Source organism: Diachasmimorpha longicaudata, chromosome 19, assembly GCF_034640455.1.
Source record: "Diachasmimorpha longicaudata isolate KC_UGA_2023 chromosome 19, iyDiaLong2, whole genome shotgun sequence".
In the NCBI taxonomy this organism is placed as follows: domain Eukaryota; kingdom Metazoa; phylum Arthropoda; class Insecta; order Hymenoptera; family Braconidae; genus Diachasmimorpha; species Diachasmimorpha longicaudata.
In genome coordinates this window covers 1,395,191-1,420,406 of record NC_087243.1, presented here as the reverse complement: position 1 = coordinate 1,420,406, position 25,216 = coordinate 1,395,191, and the positions used below count along the sequence as shown (strand labels likewise).

General features: G+C 42.3%; 4 protein-coding genes across 5 annotated transcripts in view; 1 reads left to right on the top strand and 3 right to left on the bottom strand.

Moving 5' to 3' along the window:
- LOC135171195 (uncharacterized) overlaps positions 1 to 25,216 on the top strand; it is a 78,907-nt gene that overhangs the window by 50,617 nt on the left and 3,074 nt on the right. For both annotated transcript variants that reach the window (XM_064137578.1, XM_064137577.1), the window contains exons 2-6: positions 16,119 to 16,373; positions 16,688 to 16,951; positions 23,795 to 23,890; positions 23,962 to 24,263; positions 24,473 to 24,649. In XM_064137578.1, coding sequence (XP_063993648.1) covers positions 16,181 to 16,373; positions 16,688 to 16,951; positions 23,795 to 23,890; positions 23,962 to 24,263; positions 24,473 to 24,646 — 1,029 coding nt within the window. In that variant the 5' untranslated portion in view covers positions 16,119 to 16,180 and the 3' untranslated portion in view covers positions 24,647 to 24,649. The remainder of the gene's footprint in view (positions 1 to 16,118; positions 16,374 to 16,687; positions 16,952 to 23,794; positions 23,891 to 23,961; positions 24,264 to 24,472; positions 24,650 to 25,216) is intronic.
- LOC135171376 (uncharacterized) lies at positions 390 to 3,350 on the bottom strand. Its single transcript, XM_064137860.1, has 2 exons — positions 2,314 to 3,350; positions 390 to 2,253 (listed from the first exon to the last, which is right to left on the bottom strand). Exons 1-2 carry the CDS (start codon positions 3,348 to 3,350, stop codon positions 390 to 392), a joined length of 2,901 nt encoding a protein of 966 aa, XP_063993930.1.
- LOC135171353 (uncharacterized) lies at positions 17,862 to 22,277 on the bottom strand. The gene is made up of 5 exons (XM_064137837.1): positions 22,073 to 22,277; positions 21,847 to 21,983; positions 18,264 to 18,860; positions 18,146 to 18,210; positions 17,862 to 18,084 (listed from the first exon to the last, which is right to left on the bottom strand). Exons 1-5 carry the CDS (start codon positions 22,275 to 22,277, stop codon positions 17,862 to 17,864), a joined length of 1,227 nt encoding a protein of 408 aa, XP_063993907.1.
- LOC135171232 (uncharacterized) lies at positions 21,681 to 23,500 on the bottom strand. The gene is made up of 2 exons (XM_064137621.1): positions 23,300 to 23,500; positions 21,681 to 22,982 (listed from the first exon to the last, which is right to left on the bottom strand). Exons 1-2 carry the CDS (start codon positions 23,460 to 23,462, stop codon positions 22,597 to 22,599), a joined length of 549 nt encoding a protein of 182 aa, XP_063993691.1. The 5' UTR covers positions 23,463 to 23,500; the 3' UTR covers positions 21,681 to 22,596.

Genomic DNA, 25,216 nt, shown 5'->3' with positions numbered 1-25,216 from the left:
TGGTGTGAGTTCCAGCACAAGCCAAGCACCTTGATGACCTGCTCCTTTTCCTGAAGCTCCGATGAAGATGATGGGAATGATGGAGGTAATATCCCAAGTTGGCTGAGGACCTCCGGACAATTGCTGGCCCATTTCTGAAGGGGGAAGCCGCCCGCCTTGTAGAGCCCGATGAGCTGAATGATGATTTCTCTCAGCTCTCCTGGTGAATCCGCTCCGCCGTAGATGTCGTTTACGTATCTGCCTTTGGAGAGTGAGGGTACCGCCGTTGGATACCGATGTCAGTCGTCCGCCGTGAGCTGCTGGAGAACTCGCAGAGCTAACCATGGAGCGCAGGTTTGGTCGTAGGTGACCGTGGTGAGTTGGAACGTGATGATTTGGTTCTCATCACGTCAGAGGATACGCTGGAGGGTCCAGTCGTCCGAGTGGATCCTGATTTGCCGGAACATTTTTACAATGTCCGTGCCGAAGATGTACCTGTGTCTTCTCATCCATAGAAGCACGTCAGGAGCGTCTACCTGGAGTTTCCCGCCGGCATGGAGGATGTCGTTAAGTGACGTACCGGTTGAGGTGGGAGTGGAGCCGTTGAATACGACCCGAAGCTTGGTGGTTGTGCTATCTGGACGTACCACTCCGTGATGTGGCAGATAGTATGCTGGAGATGGTTCCGTGGTGTCCACTACTCGCTGCATCTGTCCAAGAGCTTCATATTCTTGGATGAAGTCTCGGTACAGCATCCCGTAGATGGAGTCTCTTTGGAGTTTGCCGCTGAGCTGGTGAAGTTGCCAAAGAGCCTTGGGTTTTGAGACCCCAAGGGAATTGGCCGATGATTTAAAGGGTAGTCTTACGCCATACCTTCCCGTAGGATCCCGAGTGTGGGTGGATTGAAACTGTTGCCTACATTCGAGCTCCTCCTGGGTGAGGGGGGTATTGCTCTGAGCTGGCAATTCCTCCTGGGTCCAGAACTTCTTCAAAAGTGCCAGCAGTTGCTCGTTCGGAGTCTCTTGTACTGCAGTTAGAGAGACCTTGGTCGAATAGCCTGAGCAACAAACTGATCCGGAAATGATCCAGCCGAAGGTGGTGTTCTGGCCGACGAGTTGATTATCCGTGGATTTAATCACTTGGTCTCCGATGATTTGGCCGTAGAAATCTGCACCGATGATGACGTCTATGGGACCAGATTTTCCAAAACTTGGATCCGCCAGTTGGAGGTGTTGGAGTTCTCCGATGGATGGTGATTCACAGGAAATAGAGGGTAATTTCGCTGTGAGCTTGCCGAGGATGTGGGCCCGTATTTTGACAAACTGACTGTCAAAGTTGGAGTGGAGTGTAACGGACACCAAGCCTCTTGTGCGACCTGAGTCCGTGGAGCCGATGCCGATTGGATTGATAACCGCCGCCTTCCGTTGGAGTTGGAGCAATTTGACCAGGCTTTCAGAGATAAATGACAACTCTGAGCCCTGGTCGATGAGGATTCTCGTTGGTTGCGAGAAACCGCTTGGAGTAGATGCTCTGGCCCGTGCCGTTGCCAAGAGCACCAGCTGTGGTTTGGAGTCCGATGGAGATTGGATTGAGTGCGCTGTTTTGACCGCCTTGGATGAGTGGTGACCCGCCGCTGATGATCTCACAACTGTGAGGTTCTCGATAGACGACCGAATCAATTCCGCCGTGGTACTATGTGCCGTTGGTGGTGGTTTGGATGAGTCTATCAAGAAGATCCAGGTGAGAAGGTGGATATAAAAATTAACAATGGAATTTTTATTCACCCGATCCGCTGGTCTAGCCATGTCTGGTGGTGGCCTTGGTGCCGTTGGTGGTTGACTGGCCGCTTTTTCCAGCCGACGTTGGATTGAGCTCGTTGACTGGGTGTTGGCTGGACGAGCTGCGTTTGGAGCTCCTGGTGATCCTTCGTGGATCATTGTATGGTGTTTGCTCTGGCTAACCTTACACCGTTGAGTTTCTGGGCAACTCTCCGCTCTGTGGCTTCTAAAGCAGTTGAAGCACCGTGGACTGCTCATCACGTATGACCTCCTGTCCAATGGCTTCATCTGGACGAAGGTGGGACACTTGATGAGTGTGTGGCCGACCGATGGACCGCAGGGACAATGACTTTCCCTAGTACTGGTGGCACTTGCCTTGGCCGATGATCCGCTGGATGGATGACTGCTGGATGCCTGAGGAGTGTCCGCTGACACCTGGTGAACCCGAGCCGTGGTGGTGGAGGTGGAGGTGACCGATGATTTATTGGATGGAGTTCTAGTTTCGCCCTCGAGGTTTTCCAACCCTCAAGCGATGGAGGAGAGGAAGTTAAGGAACTCCTCTAGAGTTGGGATTTCTCTGGAATCTCCGAGCTTAAGCTCCCACTTCTCTCGTGTATCCGGGTCCAGCAATCTCCTGATCAAATGACCGATGATCATGTCCCAATGCTCCGTTGGGGCTCCGAGGGTTTTCAGAGCGTGTATGGCTTTCTTGGTAGTGTAGATGATTGTTTGGATGGCCTTGGCTGTCTTGACCTTGACTGGAGTCAAGGCCAGGATCCTGTTGAGGTGGGAGACTACGAGAACCCGTTTGTTCTCGTAGCGATTTCTGAGGGCCTCCCAGGCCGTTGCGAAATTGTCATTTGAAATGGCAATATTGGAAATGAGGCTAGCTGCCTCACCCCGAAGAGCTGCCTTCAGCCGAGTGAGCTTCTCACCGTTGCTGATTTTGGATGGGTTAATCACGAGATTGGTGATCAAGTCATCAAATGCTCTCCAATCATGATACGTTCCGTCAAATGTGGGAATAGTAATTCGGGTGAGCGAATTAAAGTCCGTGGATCCGGTTGCACCTTGAGGTTGGGTTCTTTGCCTCCGCCTGTCAAGAATGGTCCGAAGTTGTCCGATAATAATGCCGATGTTAAAATTGGTGGAGGATACCTGGCTGTAGATGTCCTCCGTGTGGTATTGATGATCAAAGATCTCCGGTGGGGCTTCGCTAAGAAGGAGCTCGTGATAATCCGAGAACTCCTTCCATGAAGCGTTGCCTTGCGATTGATATGCCTCGAGGACTGCCACCCATGCTTCCTCCTCTGACAGCTGGGTTAATCTCTCGCAGATCCCGTTTAGCATCAATTGCCTCCGTATTTGCAGGCCGATTTGCGCCTCACTCCTCATGAGGGCAACACTTTTTGTTGTTGATGATTGGTGGGCCGTTCCGTGAGGCTCCGATTTGGGTGGATTTATAAATACCGTAACTAAATCCGCTTCCCGTTGTCTCTCCACTATCGTTTCCGTTGACGTAGTGGAGCCTCCGGCAATTGGGTTATCCTCCGGGGTGTGGAAATCAGTATCTTCCACTTGGTTATCCTCCATGGTAACTTGGGTTGGCCGATGGGTTACCGACTGTGCGCTGGGGTCGAAGTACTGTACTCCGCCGCTGTCCGTTGGGTCCGTAGTGGGGATGGATGTGGTGTGTACCTCGTGGGCCGAATGTTTTCACGATGGCACTCGAGCTACGATACAACCGACGTTTTTGGGTTGGGTTGTGCTAGGTATTGGTCTACCGATGTAAACAAACCCGAGAACAAAGCACTGTCCGAAGACTGTCCGAAAATAATAAACCCGCACAGCACTTAGAAAATTCCCGAATGTTCCGAGTCCGTGGGAATGGTCAAGCGAACCCCTAATGCACGTTTCAATTAGCACGAGGCGAATTTTCCGATGGATTTTCACCGGTTTTTTCACAAAACACTCCCGATCCGGCTCCTGGTCCGGCTCGAAGGACCGATGTTTGGAATTATGATTTTGCTTCCGATGCGGGTGGTTGGGGGCGGGATTTTTTATGGGGAGAATAATTAGAATCGTATTTGGGTTTTTTGGTTTTTATTACAAAATAAATGAGCAATGGTAATTACGGGTGGATTACAACCGAGACACCGTTGGTTTAATTGTCCGACCGTTGGGTGAATATAACAATTGGTGAAATGAACCGTGGATTAATTAGCACAAAAAGGACACTAAGAACTTGGACGTGTGGATCGTTCCATGGGAAAACGAAGACAGATGTGACGAGTGGGTCAGCCAGTCTCGTCGGTGATCCGAGGTCAACCGAATTTGGCCGACGAGGCTGATTGCCCTCCGTCTTCAGATTTAAATCTGAACACCATGATATTTCCGAAGATATGGACGAAGAACGGTGTGATCCCAAATCCGGGCCCTTTTTGCCCTAGGAGCCATAGGAGCCGAGAAAAACGCGAAAAACGAATAATTCGATTTTAGACTTTTCCCGGACACGGAGAAAATTCGGAAATCGTCTCACGAATCCAATGGCGCCGGCCAAATCACCCTAGCTATGATATTCCCAAAGATATGGACGAAAAACGGTGTGATCCCAAATCCGGGTCCTTTTATAGGAGCCATAGGAACCGAGAAAAACGCGAAAAACCGAAAAAATCGACTTTCGAGTATTCCCGGATATTAGATTTTCATACATTCTAAACCAGGTTAATTAAGAAAAATGAACGATATAAGTAAGAGCATTTTTATTTCTGGATGAATAGCTGTTTAAACTTCAAGAGCAGTCGTCGAACTAACAAACGAACTGGAAAATCTTAAAAACTAAAGCATCGTCATCATGGTTTCTTTCTTCCAATGAACAACGATTTCTTTATTTCATTCTATAAACATAAACTGGAGGTTTCGGCGTGAGACCACGCAGACGGTCTCTCCAGGAAACAATGACCTCCCAGTACTGATGTTAACTTATACAGGGTGTCCCAGAATTGAACCTCCAGACTTCAAACTTAAGTTGGGGGTGAAATTCTGGATCGAAAAGTCCTGAGCGACTTTTTGATCAGACCCACCCCCTTCAACTTATTCAGGGTTGAAGTTGGACGAATCAGGGGCGTGGGATAACCGCTCGCACGACGGTGAGGAAAACATGCGAGTGTGGTGGTGTCCCCACCATACCGTACTACTCCCCTGCGGCGGCAGAAAGAGATGACTGGCCGCCGAGGGTAAGAGGAAGGGCAGGGAAATGAAAAAAATGAACACCCGCCCGCTACATCAAAATTATTTACTCCTCCCCTAATTAATGCCAAGGGATGAAACCAAGGGCATTCGATGGAGGAATAAATTTCCCATCGATTAAGGCCCATTACATCTCTTAATTTAATCGAAAAGGAGAAAAAAACAGCGTTGAAAATTACAGCGCTGGAAAAAAAAACCCGGCGATTTAATTTTCTAAAGCCCCATAGACCCTGTATGAGATTTTCATTTTTTCTTTCAGCGAAGGAGAAAAAAAATGATCAATCGCTGATGATTTTTTTTTTTGGGTGTTCATTGTGTTCATTTCCCTCCCCCTCCCCCTTGCCCTTCTTCTTGCCCGCCGCCACCAGTCATCTCGTTCTGCCGCCGCAGGGGAGTAGTACCGTATGGTGGAGACACCACCACACTCGAACGTTTTCCTCACCGTCGTACGACCGGGTATGCCACGCCCCTGATTCGTCCAACTTCAACCCTGAATAAGGTGAAGAGGGTGCGTCCAATCAAAAAGTCGCTCAGGACTTTACGATCCAGAATTTCACTCCCAACTTAAGTTTAAAGTCTAGACGTTCAATTCTGGGACACCCTGTATAGGGCTCTAATATAATCATATTGTTTTTGCTCTTTTTCATACCGGAAGCCCAGAAAAATCGGAAATCGTCTCACGGGGTGGTAAGGGTCACCTGATTCAAAAGGGAGTGTGGGTGGAAAGTGGGTGGCGTGGGAAATGTGGGTATGTATGTGGAAAATGAAATAAATATATAATACATAATTCATTAAGTATATAAATCATTTATTCAGAAATTATACTTGTATGGGGGGTGGTACAAAATATTAGGGATTTAAAAAATAGTAGTAGTCAAAATTATTATTATTATTATTGAATTACTGCAAACGGAATATGTTTTTTAAAGACCGTTGGTTACAATGGAAACTACCTTTATCAGACAAGTTCTGAAACGGTTTACGTAAATTTCTATGATTACAATTGTGTTTATGAATAAGTTTATTCAACATTTTCATAACAATGCGATCGTTACGTTTTGTGTCTGAAGGAAATAGTTTATGAAAGGACTGTAATGACCTATCATTGAACAACCCGTGAAGCACATCAATGGAGTACTGCCCACAAACATCAGACGATATATCTTGGAGTCTTTTCTGGCTCCATTCATAAGCATTGCAATTTCGCTTAAGGCGCTGAGAGATTCTTGTATCGAAGAGTGGCATTCCGAAGCTGTCGAAATAGATTCCGCGCCTATTTGAACCGGGGTAAACGGCAACGCAGTGACTTCCTGCCTGATTGTGGTTGTCGGTGTTCATGATGATAGCACAGGGCCGGGGCCATGTCCAGGGGACACGGTCGGCAGGGTAGACACCTCCAATGCATGTATCTGTATGCAGTAATACCTCCAGGAGCTCAAGTGTATTCATAGAACCACGGTAATCCGGGAAATTAGCGTGGGTCTCGTTCAGCAGGCTGGATGCAACTAATGAAATCTTATGCTGCGCGTCCATTAAGTAGTCTTCCATTTTCATCCGCTGTAGTCCACAATAACCTGCCTTGTGGAATCAATTTCTAGCAAATTGTCATATTCGGCGTACAACAAACAATTTACATTCTGCTCTGTTGCTCTATTGAAGCGAACTTCAATGCGAATACTTCCACTTTTCACCAGATTCCAATGGCCAGCGGAAATTGCAGATAAATCAGGAGTCAGATCGAACTCGAACAAGCAAAATCCATTGGAATAGGCCGGACGAGAGATGCTATGTCCATGGTCGCTGAAATGTGTTCCAGTACCAGCAAATAGGGTGTTGAACGCCTCCACATCTAGGCAGACGCCAGAGATGAAACTTGGCTGCAGAGGTTTTGTAGGGACTTGACGTCCATCGACATTCAGGCATAAAAAGTTTATCCCAAAATTTTGAAAGTTGAAGGGATTCTTCTTCCTCGATCCGTTGAAACTGACATTTTCAACCAATCCCAGAATAATTCTTTTAGGCAGCTGTCCCAAAATCGCATTGTCTATTGTCTCTCCCATAATCCCCTTATGGAGAACAAAAGATTTGACCTCCACACCTGTCAAAGGATATTTCGCAGTTGTCTTTGCAAGCGTTTTAGCGTGAGCTATCAAAATTCCAGGGCTGAGTTTCACACGGCTAACTATCAAGGAGGCTTCTTCTATATGCAACTTATAATTCTGGGCAGTATCCTCCATAAGGCAATAGTCATCCTTTCCACGGATAAGACGAACGCGTAGCTCTACGCCATTCATCAAAAACTTATCTTGATTGAACACGTCACAATGTAAATGTCCTAGTAGATCAAATGTTTTTCCACCTTTAGTAAATGCCTGACGTGCGGCTAACCGATTGTTGTTTCTCGCATCACCCGCCGCTACAGCAGTAGAATCCATTGCACCATAACTATCCGTAGCCCAAAGAGACATTCCAAGATGGGAGGACTTGGCATCTGTTTCATAGTTTAGCAATGTTTCAATGTATGCTCTATAGGCGTACAAATTATTTAGAGCCGTAACAACCTTTTGGTTGAAATATATATCCACTTGGTTAAACATTAAATGTAAAAAATTATTCACAGGACCAACAGAGTCGTCTAGAGCAGCAGTGCCCTTGGGTTTCAGGATTCTGGCGCGAACTTTGATCATGGTGTGTGCCAAATCAATATATTCTTCTCCATGGCCTGGTACGATGAATTCAATTGGGGCATCGTCCGACAGCGTAGACACAGGATTGTAATAAACAAATTGAGAATTTTCAATACTTGTTCGGGTAGGTGGTATGGTAGATAGGTCCAACTCCGACTTCACACACTCAGAAAAGTGCGAATGTAGAAACGACAAGATGATTAGTTGAAAATATCGTACAAATCACGAGTCTTCCGCTTTGATTTATGTCTCGTTACTTTTTTCACTTTCTTGCTTTTTTTGTTTGCAAGAGGTCTCTTCTTTTTATTCTTCCGAGTTTTGGATGTCTTGGCAGATCCACGGCTAGTGAGCTTATGAGAGGTGAGGCGTTTAGGCTTCCTCTTATATCCTGAGCCACGCATCATGGTTCCAATTTTGTCCTGGGCCCTCCTTTCCATTTTCCATCCAGACTCGGCTAATCGGTCTTCCAGCGCCACCTTTAAAGGCTTGCCATTTGTCACTACATCCCCATCAACGTTAATACCCGCATTGAGAGCTTCTTTACCGACAGCTTCTGGCTGCGCTTCCGAGATAGGGCAGAATGCGCCGAAAAAGACCTCCAAGGAAAGTGCCAATTCCATGACCTCGTTGATAAGGACTTCCAACGAATACCCTTCCAAAATCAGTATATCGATTCACTGTTCCTCCACCAGCTTGGTTTGCATAATATGCAATGTAGGGACTCATTTTTTAGTCAATCAATCCTCTTGAAATGAAGTGTCACGTTCAAAAGACCATACTCGAATGGAATCATATCACCCTGATTGCATTTTATATCTCTTTCAATTGTGCGAAATGAATACCTAATCAAGGGAATATAATGAGCATTGGAAAAGGTAGTACAGTGTATGGACCCATAGGTATACGTAGAAGCGCTGAATGGTACCACTCGTAACAGAGATGACTGTACGTCACCTGTTACGGAGGGTACACAATGATCGCTGTAGATGAACAAATTCGCAGGCAAACCTCCGGCCAAACTTGCTGGTAAAGATCCTCGACAATAGGGCTTGGCGTTTCTGAGGTTGTGTACACGTCTCTCAAATCCCAAAATATCGGCTACTTTATCGGAAAAGTCTATTGCATAAACTGTGCTAGTGCCGTTTCTGGAGTTGCAGTGTTTTACAATTTTCACAAAACCTTGTTGCGACAAATATTCAAATCGAGTATGAGTACTCAAAGGCGGAAAAGTATTCATGAACCCCACTAAATTTGTTATATCTTTGAAAACTGCAGTAGGTAGAAAAAATGGTTGTAGTGAGTTTATCTTTCTCTTATTGGGGATTGAATTACTAACGAAATTGATTGAAGCATCTTTTCGATCACGTATATGTAAAAAATTGCAAGGAAATTGTATTTCGCTCAGACCCACTACCGATTCTCCTTCCAGTTCAACTTGTTTTGGACGCAAGGTGGTGAATTTCGATGCTGTATTATCAGGATGATAGCTCATGCTGTTGTTGCTGGGGAGCACCATATAGAATTCGTTTCTCTTCATTTTTTCCCAATTGCATGCAGTTCTGCAGCAGGTATCCAAGAATCAAACTGATCAGGATATCCTTCCCAATGAACAAGAATCTGCTTATTTTTTCTTTTTCCCTTGGAGCGTATGACACGTTCCACTATGAACTCGTCCTTGTCCCTTGGTTTATTGACAAGCCCCAATTCTGGTTCGTAGAAAAATCCCTCAATTGGTTCGTCAGCAAAATCCATCAACTCGTATTGTTACGTCCAATTTTAAAATGACGTATGATTTCTAACTGCTTTTTCCAACGCAACCGGTTGGAGGGAATTTCTCTCTTGTCAATTATTTATTTTCATCTCGTTTTTTAATTTGTTGAGTCGTACCTTAATTTTTCAGTTGTTATAGTTTTTCCTTTAGCCCAGTCAGGAAATTCTTCGTCGAAACAGAGATTTTCAATGAACCGTGATCCTGGCTGGAAGGAATTTGGGTCTGCTGCTGATTGACCACGTAATCAGGGGTAAAGTATCCCTGCGTCTGGGCATCTGATGCAGTTCCTGGTGTCTCCTGTTGGGGTCCGGATGAGGGGTCACGACATTGGACCAGTCTGAAGTTTCCCTGGCTGTCCCTGCTGACGGCGATGCTGAGGGTGTCACTTCTAATTACTGTCGACACTGGGTTATTACTTCCGAACAACGTATCCAAATCCACTTCTTGTGGATTTTTATAGATCGCGGCCAACTTCGAAGCTGGTATTTTCTACCCGCACGTCTGGTCCTTTTCGGCATGGAAATGATTGCGGGGGAAACAATGAAGAGTTTGAAGAGGATAAGATTGAACAATCTTCTGCTCCAATCCTTTAGTGGACTAGGACTATGATTGAGCAGTCTTCTGCTCCAATCAATTAGGATAAGGAGATTTAATGCGAGCAATATTCTGCGCCGCAATAAATTATGAATTAAGGAGATTTAATGCGAGCAATATTCTGCTCCGCAATAAATTATGAGATGAGGAGAAGGAGATCTAATGCGAGCAATATTCTGCTCCGCAATAAATGATGAATTCACCACGGTGGTAGGATTATGAGTGAACTGTTTATTATTTAAACTGGGGGTTTTTATACCAATTTTGTATCCGGGTGTAAGATCAGCAGAAAGCATTTTCGTCCGGTGGATTTTGTCAGCGCAAAATCTTCGTCCAGTTTGTTTTAGTTGATTTAGCATTTTTTCTTGGCACGTGCATTGTCATATTTAATCATTTTCGGTAAAATGATGCGCTGGCAAAACATTCCAATATAATTCCTTATATATATTAGTTTTATAACATTCCTTAGGTTTATTATTATTAGCTTAATTTTTACTTATTTCTATTTCTAATCAGATCGGTAATTCGCTAGAGCGCGGGTAACTGGTTCCGTACGTCGATAACTAGACTGCCGGTAGCAGGATTCGACAGTCGGTATCTCGGATGTGGGAGAAACAGTCATAACCCCGTTATAGGTAACCGGCTCCAAGCGTCGATAACGGGGCTGTAGGTAATCAGATTCGTCGGTCGGTATCTCGGCGGTGGGTAAGCAGTCGACGCAGTGTGAGGATGTGACAGTATATCATCAATGATTGCTTGAAAACAGCTTTCAATATTTTGAATATTTCTTTACTCCAATTACTTTCATATCCTTTCTCAAAGATGCCTTTCGTTCGATTGATGCGTACATAGTCGCCAACTTTATATTTAACCCTTAGCGCTCCGTTGGCTCCGCTACGGAGCCAACCGTCATTTGTTCCGTAACTCCATGGGCTCCGCTGCGGCGCCCAATCGTTCCGCTGCGAAAATGTGCCGGAGTTGCCGGTAGGCAGTGGTACAAAAACGTGCGGAGCGCTAAGGGTTCAAGGATTCTTTACGTGGTTTCTCCCTTTTGAATGGACTTTGTATATTACGCCATACGTATGGTGCATTATCCATCGTCACAGCCGCAGGCGCCATCTTTATGGAAGAATGTCGCGCGTTGTTGTAAGACTCGACAATTTGTTTCAGAACATATGTATACTTATATGTCCGACTATGTGTAAAGTAACGCCACATACGTTCCTTCAATGTCCGATTGAAGCGCTCCACAACTGCAGCTTTTATGTCGGGATTACGTGCAACACGAAATTTTATGTTCTTACCAGAAAAAATTTTTTGGACACTGTTGGAAGAAATTGACTTTCGATTATTTGCGGAGCCGTAGAAAAATCGAAAATCGTCGTAGGAATCCAATGACGCCGGCTAAATTGCCGTAGCTATGATATTTCCAAAGATATGGATGAAAAACGGTGTGATCCCAAATCCGAGTCCTTTTTGTGCCAGGAGACATAGGAGCTGAGAAAACCGCGAAAAACGAAGAAATCAACTTTGGATTATTTGCGGAGCCCTAGAAACATCAGAAATACTCTCACGAATCCAATGGCGCCGTCCAAATTGCCCTGGCTATGATATTACCAAAAATAAGTACGAAAAACCGTGTGATCCCAAATCCGGACCCTTCTTGCTGTAGGAGCCATAGGAGGCGAGAAAAACAAAAAATTCGGATTTAGACAATTCCCCGACACGAAGAAAAATCGGAAATCGTCTCACGAATCCAATTGCAGGACCAAATTATCCTAGCTGTGATATTTCCAAAGATATCGACGGAAAACGGTGTGATCCCAAATCCGGGTCCTTTTTGCTGTAGGAGCCATAGGAGCTGAGAAAAACACGAAAAACGAGAAATTCGGATTTAGACCATTCCCGGACTCCTAGAAAAATCGGAAATCGTCGCACGAATCCAATAGCGCCGGCCAAATTGCGCTAGCTATTATATTTCTAAAGATATGGACGAAAAACTGTGTGATCCCAAATCTGGGTCCTTTTTGCGCGAGGAGCCATAGGAGCCGAGAAAACCGCGAAAAACGAAGAATTCAACTGTTGAATATTTGTGGAGTCCTAGACAAATCGGAAATCGTCTTACGAATCCACTGGGGCCGGCCAAATTCCTCTGACTATGATATTTCCCCTGACTATGATATTTCCCCTGAAGATATGGACGAAAAATGGTGCCTTTTTACCCGGGTGAGGGTTTCCAAGCTTGAACAATAGGCTCAAGCTTGGTCCAACCTCGGTTACCAAGCCTCGGGATTCCTAGTTTGGGCCACTGTTGACCCTGTGGTAATTCCTAGGTAAAACCAAGTTTGGCGATTCCCTGTGAATTAAAGCTTGGCTACCAAGGCAATTCCTATCTTGATCTAAGCTTGGGTCTCCGAGCTTGGATTGATAAGCTTGGACCAAGCTCGAGCCAATATGTTGTAGAAAAAATTCAATAGTTTATATTATGTACAGATATGAATCCATATTTTTTATAAATAAATATATTATTTATTTTATTTTCTTTAATTTTGTGCAAGTTCAAGAATTTCTAACTGGTTATCGTCCGAGGGCTTTGAGCCAAAACCGGAAAATTATGAACAAAATTCGTGGAAAAAAATATAAAATGCTTTACTAGGAATCTCATTTCGCTGCAATGCAATTTTCTAGGGAAAACCCTGAGTTTTTTTCTATTTCGTTTCTTAACATATGATTTGTCATACTGTCTTCTTATGTCAGTTTCGTCTCTCTTACGGCCATAACCTCACTAGTTGTATGATATTTGGTGCATATTGAATTTTTTAGTGTTGAACGAAAATGTCTTCGGGAGCTCGTAAATATTCCACATCTCGTAAGAGAGTAGAGAAATATCGACATTTAAAAAAAATGAAAGAGTTAGATTATGAAGTTTTCATTGACAGTAGTGCTAATAGTGATAATGGTAATCAACAAGATGATGATGGTGAATGGATGGATTTCAATGAACAGTATCAGGAAGAAGTGTCATATACTGATGAACTTGAAACAAATAGAACATCGAGTGATGAGTTTTCATTAAATGATGAGTGTCTTCGTGTTCACACATCTGCTGAATCCTTGTACAATCCGGTATGCGAGAATATCTCGAGTTCAGATTCAGTTTTGTCTGAAATATTAGAGAAAAATGTAATTTCTCATACCCCACATACATCATCAAGTAATTTCGTCATTCGGGAACCGAAAAGTTTCAGAGAAAAAATTCGGAAATGGACTATCGATAATTTGGCAGGGACAAAATTGAAGACTGTTAGTGAACTTCTCCAAATTTAAAAACGTGAAGGGTACAGTGAAATGCCTGCCACAGCTTCTGAGCTTTTAGGATTCCAACACAAGATTCACGTAACACCATTAGTTTCTTCTAAAGGAACCATCGGCGACTACATTTATCTTGGTATAAAAAATGGCTTGGAGAGCCGAATCGATCCGCAAGTTTATGAGGAGGAAAAAATTAAGGTACTCGTATTTATTGACGAAATGAAAGTCTTTAATAATAGCAAAGCGCAATTGTGGCCAATCGCTATGAAGATTTTCAATCCAAAATACATAGTGACCCCATTTGTCGTGGCTTTATACTATGGCACGTCAAAGCCTAAACATGTTGCACAATATCTCAAAGATTTCGTAGAAGAAATAAAGACTTTGATTGAGGAAGGTGTAATTATCAAGGGGCGAGAATATAAATTCGAATTGCAGGCCATCATCGGCGACAGTCTAGCTGGAGCCTTTTTCATGTGTACCAAAGGTCCAACGGCATTTTTTGGATGTGAGAGATGTACCATCAAGGGGAAAACAGTCAATAGGAAGAGAATTTATTCTAAACTGGAATGTCGTCTGAGAACTAAGAAATCGTTTTTGAGTCAAACTCAAAGCCAGCACCACTTGAAAGATCCTGTCACCAAGGAACCACTTACCACTCCTTTGATAAATATCCCCGGATTTCATCCAATAAAAGATGTACCTCTGGACATCATGAATCTTTTGTTTTTAAATGTGATGAAAAATCTTGGTGACAAGTGGATAAGTAGAGACAAAAACGAGTATAAAATTCCGAAAGAACAACTACAGATTTTTAAAACATCATTGGACGCGATTTCTCCTTTCGTACCCAAAGAATTCCAACGAAATAAATTCGACGTGGATGATTTTTCACACTGGAAGGCAACACAATATTCATTTTTGCTCCTGTATGTATGGTGTGTGGTTCTTAGAAAGGTCCTGGATACAGAGAAATATCAACATTTTCAGCTGTTACATGTCGCATCCCGACTTCTTTGTAATAACGAATGGGTTGTTGCCCATACAGCATCAGCGATTAAATTTTTAAAAACTTTTTTCAAACTAATGCCGACGTTTTATGGACCAGATTCGCAGACGATGGTCTTCCATCATCTTGAACACGTTGGAGATGATGCAAAACATTTTCAGAGAAGTTTAATTTATTATTCTGCTTTTTGGGGAGAGAATTACATTGGGAATTTGAAGAATCTTATTAGTCCACGTGTTAGAGTTCTATCTCAATTAGTTAATCGACTCACTGCTACGGAATCCTCTGAAAATGTAAAAATAACGAGACGTGAAGCAATTCGTGACATTATTGAAAGCAAACGTGTTGAACTTACCAAAATTGATAAAAAAGAGTTTTTCAGAGTAGATTCAGTGACCTATAAAGATAAGATCCTGTATTCTAATTGTCCAGATAATATTGTGCAACTCTCGAATAATGACATTTTCATAATTACTAATTTATATGTACAGCACCAGCGCTCAACGAAGTGTAGCGAGATTGATGATATTTATCTGGAAGGTTATAGATCTGAAAAGGTATCTGATGTGTTCAACACACCATATCCTTCTCGAGATGTGGGAATTTGTAAGATAAAAATCATGTCTAGATCGTCAGAATTTGTAACATTACCAGAGGTTAAATACAAGTGCATGGGGGTAGTGTTAAAAAGCGAAATTATGTAATATCGTTGCTGCATGAATAAATTATTTTTCGAATAAGTGTCAGAATTATTGAAATTTATAGCTGGTAGCCACGGTCATATGTGCTTCAATACATGGAAATAATTTTAAAAAATGTATTATGATTAATCTAGGAGTAAAATTGGACAATTGAATAAATTGGCTTAGCAGGGTTGAATGATATCTTCAGCTGCAATTACCATTTTTTGAAAAAATGAAAATACATAGCTGCATACGTGTGACGAGTTTGGAAGGAGGGTACAAGGGCGTCAAATGTTTGGGGGGCTACCCATGTCACCAGTCTCGTGAACACAATCAAACAACGTAACGTATCTCCTCTCCAGTATATCGACAGGTAATTGTGTAATAATCGGGATTTTATTAACATAGTTTATTTAGGTGATAAACGAAAGTCTATGTTGGAATATTTGAGTACAGTTTTTTCATTGTCGTACACAAATCACTCGACACCTCTTTTATTTCTCTGGGAAACAGCCCTACTAAGGGACTAATTTACGATGGGTTGCACTCCGCTTTCGAAGCGGTTTAATCCTAAACATATGCGGAAATTTTAACAACGGACTGTGTTCCGTTGAGTCATAAAACTGTTTTTCTTTTCCCTGAGAGCGTTTTCCCTCTAATATAGTTTTTCGTCTCTGGACAACGGTCCTCCAGCTCAGACGTGCCTTCCTCGCGTTAATAAAGAGTATCTTATAAAGTATTTTCACTGTGTCGTTTAAATAATTTTTTCATTTACACCCATATTGCAAAAGTCTATAATAGTGATTGTACATTAAAACCAAAAAACTGATAGGCAGTGATCAACGTCATCACCCGATTATACTGCCCAAGGATAATATAGTGTAGTGTACATGTGTGACAATTCATTTTAATTTGTGGAAGCAGCCATTTAGAAAGGGACCCATACAACGAAAACAATTATTTTCCTATTGAAATCCTTCAACGTTTTTATTGAACCTTACGAGTTTATCATAAATATCCTCAAAATGTGCTGATCAACCTCTATTCATTTTTCAGCATGACTTCCGAAGTGGCGGAAATAGCGTTATATTGCGTGGTGGAATTTTGTGGTGAGGAGAATGCGAAGGGGCAAAAAAATGGTCGAGATTGTCCACAGACAGTGGATTGACCGGGACAAACATGACACCAAAAAGGGAGTTTGTTATTTTCCACCAGCCCACGATTATAGAAAAGTGGAGAAATGGCTGAAGAATGAAACGAAGCGGAAATCGTCATGGGAGCCATTCGATGTGGAGATTTTGTATTCTGCAGGTGAGCATTACTGTGCAAGTTAAAATAATTTATAAGTTTGAAATATTTTGGAATGAAGGCGCGGTAAACTGAACATGTCTGACTGACTTTGATTGAACTGGAAAAAAGTAACAATCATTCTTGTATTTTCCTACTTTGTTGAAAATAACAGTCATTCCTTCAGACTTGAGTTTTTCGCAACGAAGCTTCCAGGAAATTTCTCATAATTTCGGAGATTTTGGGATTTCATTACTGCTGCTAATTTTAAGGAGTTCTCGATTTGAATTAATTTATTGTATTTCATTTTGTAATCTATTGTAATTCTTTTTCTATAGGTGATTTAGAAAGTGCTCGTAGAAGGCTTCAGCGATTGTACAAAAAACGATCGGATATTGAGTCCCCCAACTCGGACTCTGATGGAATCCAAGAGCCCCATATCTCCAAGAAGTGTGCTGCATTAATGCTGAATTTGTCAACTCCTTTACAGTCAGTACCTGAGGTGAATGAGGAGAGTACTTGTGATGTAGCACACTCATCACCCTCTACAAGTGTAGAAATTGTAACCACGGAGAAATCATTTCGGAGTCTTCCTTCAAAAGGTATTACTGATTTTGTACACGATTAATTCTTTAGAAAAATTCTAGTCCTAACCCGGGAAAAATGATGTAAAATAACAATATCGGAAAAATTCCAGTGGTCGCGATTAGATTTTCATTGGAGGCAACACCAATTTTTTCCCGTATTTCTCCGATAATTTTTTGATATATAGATTTGTAAAAAAATATCTATTTAAAAATTATTTATTTTGTATGCAGAAAGTCTGTTACTTAGATTGTGAAAACACTCGATTTTCAACTGGTTCATTTTGCTTCAGTCTCCTCTAGAAGTAATGGTTTTCTCTCATATTTTTCTTTATTGAATAACTAAAACAATTGAAATTCTAATGTTTTGAATAAAAGTGTGGCATTTCAATTGTATTTTTTAAAATACTATAACGTAGGGTATCATAAAATGTACGGTAGTATATGAAACTGAAACTATAAAATATAGAAAAAAATTGAATTATTAAACGAACTTACCTGTAAGTGAAGTTCTATCATAATTGTATGAAGCGCCTTTTCCGAAAGATAAAACGTAGTACTCCTTAACTCAATGCCGAGGGCGCCACAATTTTACAGCATAAAAAAACATTCTATGCCTACCACCTAGGGTACCATGGTTTGGGCTCTAGCCCATTGCGTCATTCTATATTTAAAGTATCCAGCCGTAGTCTAATTCTAACTCGGGGTTCGGCTTGGCCTAACATGGGCTTGGGAGGGACTTATCTTTCGGAAAAGGCGCTTCATACAATTATGATAGAACTTCACTTACAGGTAAGTTCGTTTAATCATTCAATTGTATTCGCGCCTTTTCATCAAGATAAAACGTAGATGTTCAAAGAGGGATACGGCTGCAAATTACAACCAACTTATTTATTCGTTTTATAACGTTATAAATGATACAATGTTGTTAACCTAATATCGCCCGACTAAAGGATCTTGGATCCTGAACCAAGGGCCTATCATAAAATCTAGCGAAAGTAGCTGAGTTTGTTGTCCAGCCAGCCGACTTTCTGATCAAGTCTGAATTGACACCTTTGCGTTTCGCCGCAGAAGTGGCCGCATGTCTAGTGCTATGCGCTGAAAAAATATTGGTATCTATACCGCACTCATTTAAAACGTCTTTTACCCATCTGCTGAGGGTTTGAGTTGTCACCTTCTTAAAGGGCTTTCTAAACGAGATGAATAACTCACTGGTGTCTCCTCTCACACTCCTTGTTTCTCGCAAATAACACTGGAGCGTGGTGACCGGACAAATCCTGGGGTTTTCGATATAAAATGCTAAGATCAATATTGGTTAATTTTTTCCGGCTTTTGAAGTCTTAATTCTACTTGGAATCTTGATTTCTACGAAGCTCTCTTTGAACACAATGTTAGAGACATTTATTAGCGATAATGTTTGGACCCTTTGGCTGGTGACTAAAGCTAGTAAAGTAATTAATTTCTTACTTAAATCGACTAGAGACAACTGGTCATTAGGAAAAAGCTTGAAGTAATCCAATACAATCTTCGGATCCCAGGTGGAATCATATTTAGACTCCGGAGGTCTTAACTTAGCTAAACCTTTGAAAAATCTTACAATATTTTGATTTTTACCAATTTCTGAACCTATTATAAGAGAAATTGCAGAGCAAATGCAATTGAGAGAGCCATAAGACGCTCCTTTGTCAAACTGTTCGGTTAAAAAACTCAAAATGTCTGGAATCTCAACGTGAAAAAGGGATAATTTCCTGCCCCTACAAAACTGCCACCACTTCTTCAACGAGCAATCATATTGCTTCAAGGATGACTCGCACAACGAGGACAGAGTGATATCTATGGACTCTTCCGGGACTCCTTTCAAGAAGAAAGCCTTCCTGATAACTTGCCTGCCTCCAGGGTACCTGTCCTCCAGAGTGGATGTGGTTCTCTGTCAGGAGCAAACAACAAGTCTCTGTTAGGGTGAAAGTACAGGGGTTCCGATTCCAGCATTGAGCAGAATAAGGGAAACCACGGTTGGGCGGGCCAATGTGGTACTACTACGATTCCATTACTCTCTTCAGCTCTAATTTTTTGCAAAACTCTCGTAATCAAAATAAATGGTGGAAACGCGTAGAAAAATCGTTCCTGCCATTTTAGGCTGAATGCGTCTATTGCCACAGATCCCGGGTCTCGTATCCACGAGACGTAGTTGACACATTTGGCGTTGACTTTCGTGGCGAATAAATCAATCTCTGGTATACCCCATCTTTTAACGATATCTTCGAATGCATCAACTGATAACTCGAATTCCGTATCTCCATCGAGTCTTCGAGATTCATAGTCCGCTGCATGATTTTCGGAGGACGAGATATACGACGCGAAAATAATCAACTCCCGCTCCTCGCACCATTGCCAAATCGATTTGCCAAATTGCTAAGATTTTTGAATCTAACACCCCCCATACGATTGATGTAGGCGAATGCTGTAGTATTATCAATACGCAATAAAATATTGCAATTTGAGAGGTCTTGGGCGAAGCATTTGAGCCCGAAAAATGCTGCGAGGTGCTCCAGGTAGTTGATGTGATTTTCTCTATCAGAGTCACTCCAATGACCATGAGCTCTGTTGCCTTCCCATGACACTCCCGAACCGGAGCTAGAGGCATCCGAAAAGATAACCATTTCATAAACGCGACTAGAAATGTCGGAGACTCTTAACAAGATATTCTTTTCCCACCATAAAAAATCATCCTGTAAATTTGGTTTCAACATCATCCAAGCTTCATAATTACCACTGGATCTTATCAAGGCTAAATACTTTTCTCTTTCGAACCCTTTTCCATAAGCCCAACCATATTGGATGGCGGGGCAACAGGCCACCAAACAGCCAATTAACTGTGCAAAATCTTTAATTTTACACTTATTTTTTCTCCTAAGAAGTGAAACCCGATGTTTAATTTTTTGTCTTTTTTCTAACGGTAACTCTAACGTCATTGACTTTGAGTTGAAAATAAATCCAAGGAATTTACACGATTGGGTTGGGATCTTACAGCTTTTCTCATTATTAATGATGAATCTCAACCGCTCTAGAAGTTGAATTGATTCTGAGATATTATTGCAACCTCGAAGTAAATGTTTCCTAACAAAAGCATGTCATCTAGATAGACAACTGACAAAAATCCTAAATTCCTCAAGTGAGATAAAAGTGGTTTCATGATTTTTGTAAAAATAAAGGGGGCTGTATTAAGACCGAAGGGCAAGCAATTAAATTCATATATAATTTCCTTAAAACAAAATCGTAAGAATTTTCTGCAATTTTTGTCTATTGAAATTAAATAATATGCATCTTTAAGGTCTAATTTTACCATGAAACAATTAGAATTCAGTAATTTATAAGCCACTTTATAATCTTCGAGCTTGAAATGCTCTGTGCTGATGAATTTATTCAATCGCTTGAGATTAAGAATTAATCTGCTTGATCCATCTGGCTTAGGAATGAGGAAAATCCTTGATAAAAATTAATTTTCACATGGTTTAACCTGGCTGATAGCTCCCTTGGTTAATAATTCCTTAATGTGTTGCGTGACAATCGTCTTTTCTGTGGAACTCCAGGAAGGTTCTGGAGGAATAGACTTTTGAACGACTGGTTTCGTAAAGGGAATCACATAGCCCTTGTGACGAGGCAACATAACCCTAGAGGTTATGTTGATTTTCCCCTCCGCACGCCCCCTATTTTTACCGTTATTCATATATTTCTCTACTTACCGTTGGAGAACCCCTTTTCCTAAATCCTGCCCCTTCCCCCGATCCCCCACTCAACGCGCTCGGACAGCGCGAGGAACACCACGAAGAAGCACCACTGAGGGATGGGATGACGTAGGACGTCCCCCTCCTTCCCGCGGTCCCCTACTCACCAGGGTCACACTCAAGAGAGGAGGATGATGACGTAGCGCGTCCCCCTCCGCCGCAGTCCCCTGTCCACCACGCGCTGCAGGACAATGGGCGCACACGCACGTTGCGTAGTGCGTCACCCCGCCACCCCTCGGCCCTCGAAGATGCCCACAAGCATCGATCGGTGGATCAGGGGAAGACAAATGACCTACCCCGGAAATAACCGAAATTAGGCCGAGGACCCCCGAATACTTCGGGGAGTTCCTCAAGTGGCCAATAACTCGTCACTCGTCGTTCAGCCGTTAATAGCATCAGTGCGCCCATCATTATTATTATCAAAATAAATCGCGGAAAATCGGTGAAGTGGCCCCGGACGTCAGAGCTGGAAAAGAGGCTCTTACTGGACCAGGATCAACCTGTTGCCCCCCCAGGAAGAGGCACAAGACCCAGAGGACCCAAACAAGGAGGACAAAACCCCCAGGAACTCGGAAAATTACCGGCCGAGTGAGTACCGTTTCTTTTCCCCTCATCGCCCAGCGGCATCATCTCCCCCAATTACGATTCGCGGAACCCCTCCAACGGTGATAATTAACTTTGTTTTTTTCCAGTTATAAATAATCTCTTCATTATATTATTATTATTATTCTTATTGTTGGATCCCTCAATTCTCCCCCTTTTGTTTCAAACGTAGAGCCACCCCCTTTTTTTCATTGTATAATCTCAAAAGTGGTCCGACAAGCGACCTGCCTGCCCCCCACCCCTGAGAATCTCCAGAAACGGGCATTCTTTATATTATTATTATAATTTCAACTAATTGTATTTTGACCAACGATATTGTACTTTCTATAATTATTAATTTGAATAAATACATTTGATAAACAGCCTCTGCCCCTTTTTTAATTAACATTTGACCCGCCCTCTAATTTATTAACAAATAATTAGGGAAAAGGTCACACCCTTTATCCAACTCAAAATTCGGGAATCGGAAGTTAAAACTTCCCACTCTTTCAGGAAGAATCGTAATCTCCCCGCCATTTTACTTACACCACCTAAGATGACGTTTTCTTTTCTGAATTCGCTGGCTGCGACTGGCTGTTGCTCTTGTTCGAGTTGTTCTGGCTGGTGTTGTTCCATTTCCTGTTGGAATTCTGACCGTGGTTTCTGTTTCGCCACCCGCCTGACTGAGAGCCTTTGGTATTTTGATGTCGAGGCGGGCCCTTGAAGTTTTTTGATTGAGTTCCTCCCTTGGATTTCAGCTTCAAGTCCTGACCTGACTTCTCTATAACTTTTGCTGCTCTGAGACGGTCCCCTAGCTTGGGACCAAACACCCATTCATCTGCAGCAGATAATTCCAAAGTCTCTTTTTGAGCGCTATTGATGGTTGCAAGGAGTAGACTTCTTCGAGTCAAGGATTCATCCCTCTGGAGATCCGCCATTAAACGCGCTGCTCCACTGAGCTTCTTCACAAGACTCATTTGAGCTGCTGATAACTTTGGATTTTCTGACTCAGGCTTACCACCATTGACGATGTCTGTAATAACATTACCCAATAGAGCAAGGCAAGCAGTGATTTTCTTCTGCTTCTCCGCGATTCGCTAGTCTCGTTTCAAGGAGGTTTCGTTTATTGAGGCCTTGATTTCGTCATTTAATTTTGGAGGGTGTAAAAGCACACAGTTTTTCGGAGGGGTGTGTTCTTTGACTAATTTTTCCTTCTTCTCTCTCGGTAAGCCTTTTTTTAAAATATCCTCGAGGAGAACCGCGATGCTTTTAGAGATCGCTAGTCCGAGAACTCGGTCAGGGGCTACTCGATTGCCAATTGCCTCCAGGATTTCTAAATCCAGTCTGCTGGCCTTGATCCGTTGCGTGGACCTCTGCTTGGACACTGATGGTGTTGTCCACTGAGTCTGGATGACTCGATGCTGAGGAACCATCGCCTGCAGGCTTCTGCTGACCCACGTCGTCATGAGAACCTCCACTTGGTGGAACTATTGACGAATTTTCGACTTCAATGCCATTTAAGGGAGAATAACTTTCAACCCTCTGTACAGGAGGCGCAGGGTCTTCTCGTGGCAATGAGCCTCTTGAGTCTTGTGGCATTGAACGCTGGTGCTGGTCTTGAGGGGAGTCTTTTGAACCGCTGTGAGACTCCGAATCTGACTCCCTGGGAGTCACCTCCCGACCTAACATCACCCAAAGCCGTAAATTAGACTTTGTCTGAATTTCATGTTTTCGTTGCTTTTAATCGCAAAGAAAATGCCCGGAGATTCCACCTCCACAAACGGTAAGGCCGGTTGCTTTGGGCTAAGCTTCCACACACACACAAACAAGGACTGAAAGTCTCTTGCAACTAGGCTAACGCCTGCCGCTTGGTAAGAGCCTGCGGCTCGCCAATAGGTTAGGGCCTATGACGATAGTGTGGGACGGTCAACGCAGTAATTGCGTCATTTTGTTATTTTATCTAACCGACTCAGAAAAATAATATTTCCGATATACTTACTGTGACTATCTCGCGCACGTGGGCGTTTCCCATGTCTAACCTTCACTCGACGATTTTTCTTGTGTTTTTTCATTTTCCTCAACAGGCGTTTCATTTTTCTCTCGAGCCTGTTCTCCTTGTCATCCTCTGACTCGGAATCAGAGTGTTTTCTTTTGCGTCCCATCGCAAACTTGATTAAACACAATTAATTGTACGTGACGATGTGACTATCTCGGCACAATGAAACAGAATGACGCAATCGGCTAGAGCCCAAACCATGGTAACCTAGGTGGTAGGCATAGAATTTTTTTTTATGCTGTAAAATTGTGGCGCCCTCGGCATTGAGTTAAGGAGTACTACGTTTTATCTTGAGGAAAAGGCGCGAATACAATTAATAAATGTGTTCATTAATTTTTTCTCTATCTTTCATATTCTTATTTTCATCTATTATTCAAATATGTTCAAATATGCACAAGAACATTGTATGTTTTTTTTACGCGATCAACTGTTCAATAGTTATGAATAACGCTCAAACCAGAAGAGAGAAAAAGACTGAACTGCAGAATCGGCTTCAAACTCTACGAGAGCAGGGAAATGAAGATTTTTCAATGGGTATGCCCTATTTTAGTCACACAAAACTCAAAATTTTTAGAATGAATATTATGGACTTTTCTCTATTCTAGGACGTTTAATGGACTATTTGGATACCAAATTTGAAATAATGACGTTCACAATCCAAGATGAAATTCAGAATACTAGAAGAGCTCAACAGTATGACCTGGGAAAGCGGCTGGATGAATTGAAAGGCTCAATTTCAATTCAAACATCGAACCACGACGTAGGTCCTTCAGCGAAATCTTCATTGGGAGTGGAATTGCCAATATCATCACTGGAGGAATTCTTAACATTTGAGAAAATGTTGGATCCCAAGGCTGATAAAAATCTTGGAAATCCTGCTGCTGCACTTGAGAAACAGGAACTTTTGGTAAGTTAAATCGTCATCCACATCAAATGCTTAATGACTCGTTGCTTCAGAGACAATTTTTTCTTCAAATTTTTAAGATCTCCCAAAAGTTACAAATTTCTTTACTCAACAAAACCATCGTAAAATAGCTGAAACTGTTAATTATTTTGAACGATTAGACTTAGTTTGCGGCATATATTTGATAATTTATTTCCATGGTATTTTTCCAGAAAAGGGTTATGAAGACGTTTGCCCGGGGAACCAAAGAATGTGACAAAAGTGTCAATGCAATCATGCAAGAGCTGTTCAAGAAAGCTGTGCAACAGCACTACTCTGGGTTTGGTAGTCGAGTAAATGGAGTTGCTAAAAAAACTTCAGTGCCACGTTCTCATTTGCATGCATGAAAGGTGAGGGTGATTTTTTGATCAAGTGATTTCTTACCTAGTATCTATCATTCTAGGATATTAATAACAATTCTGAGGAATTTAACGAAAAAGAATCGATTTCGTATCATTTCATTTTTGTAAGAAATTCAATTGAAATCCTCTTGAAATTGTACTATAAAATTTCACTCGTTTTGTGTGCAGGATCTTTCAAAATCATGCGAATTGGCCCTGCGTCTCGCAATAAATGTTTATCCATGGTGTAAAACTTATTGCTATTCAATTTTTTATATTAATTTGTGGGGTTGAGCAGGTGATTGAATGAGATTCACGCCAGTGCGGTGGTCGAATATTTTATTTCCTCTTCGAAGATACAATGAATGGTATGTCCAAGGTAGATCGGGAGTAGTGTGTCCGAGGAAGGTAGAGGAACGACTGTGTAGAAATCGGGAAGAGTGTGGGCTTATAAAGGAAAAGTGTAGGAAAGGGAATGCCTTGGGATCTCTGATCTAGGGTTCGGAAGGCGCCGGTTCTGGGGAGTTCCCCACTCTCTAAATAATGGTTTATTGGTTGTAAATGACCAGGGTTTGG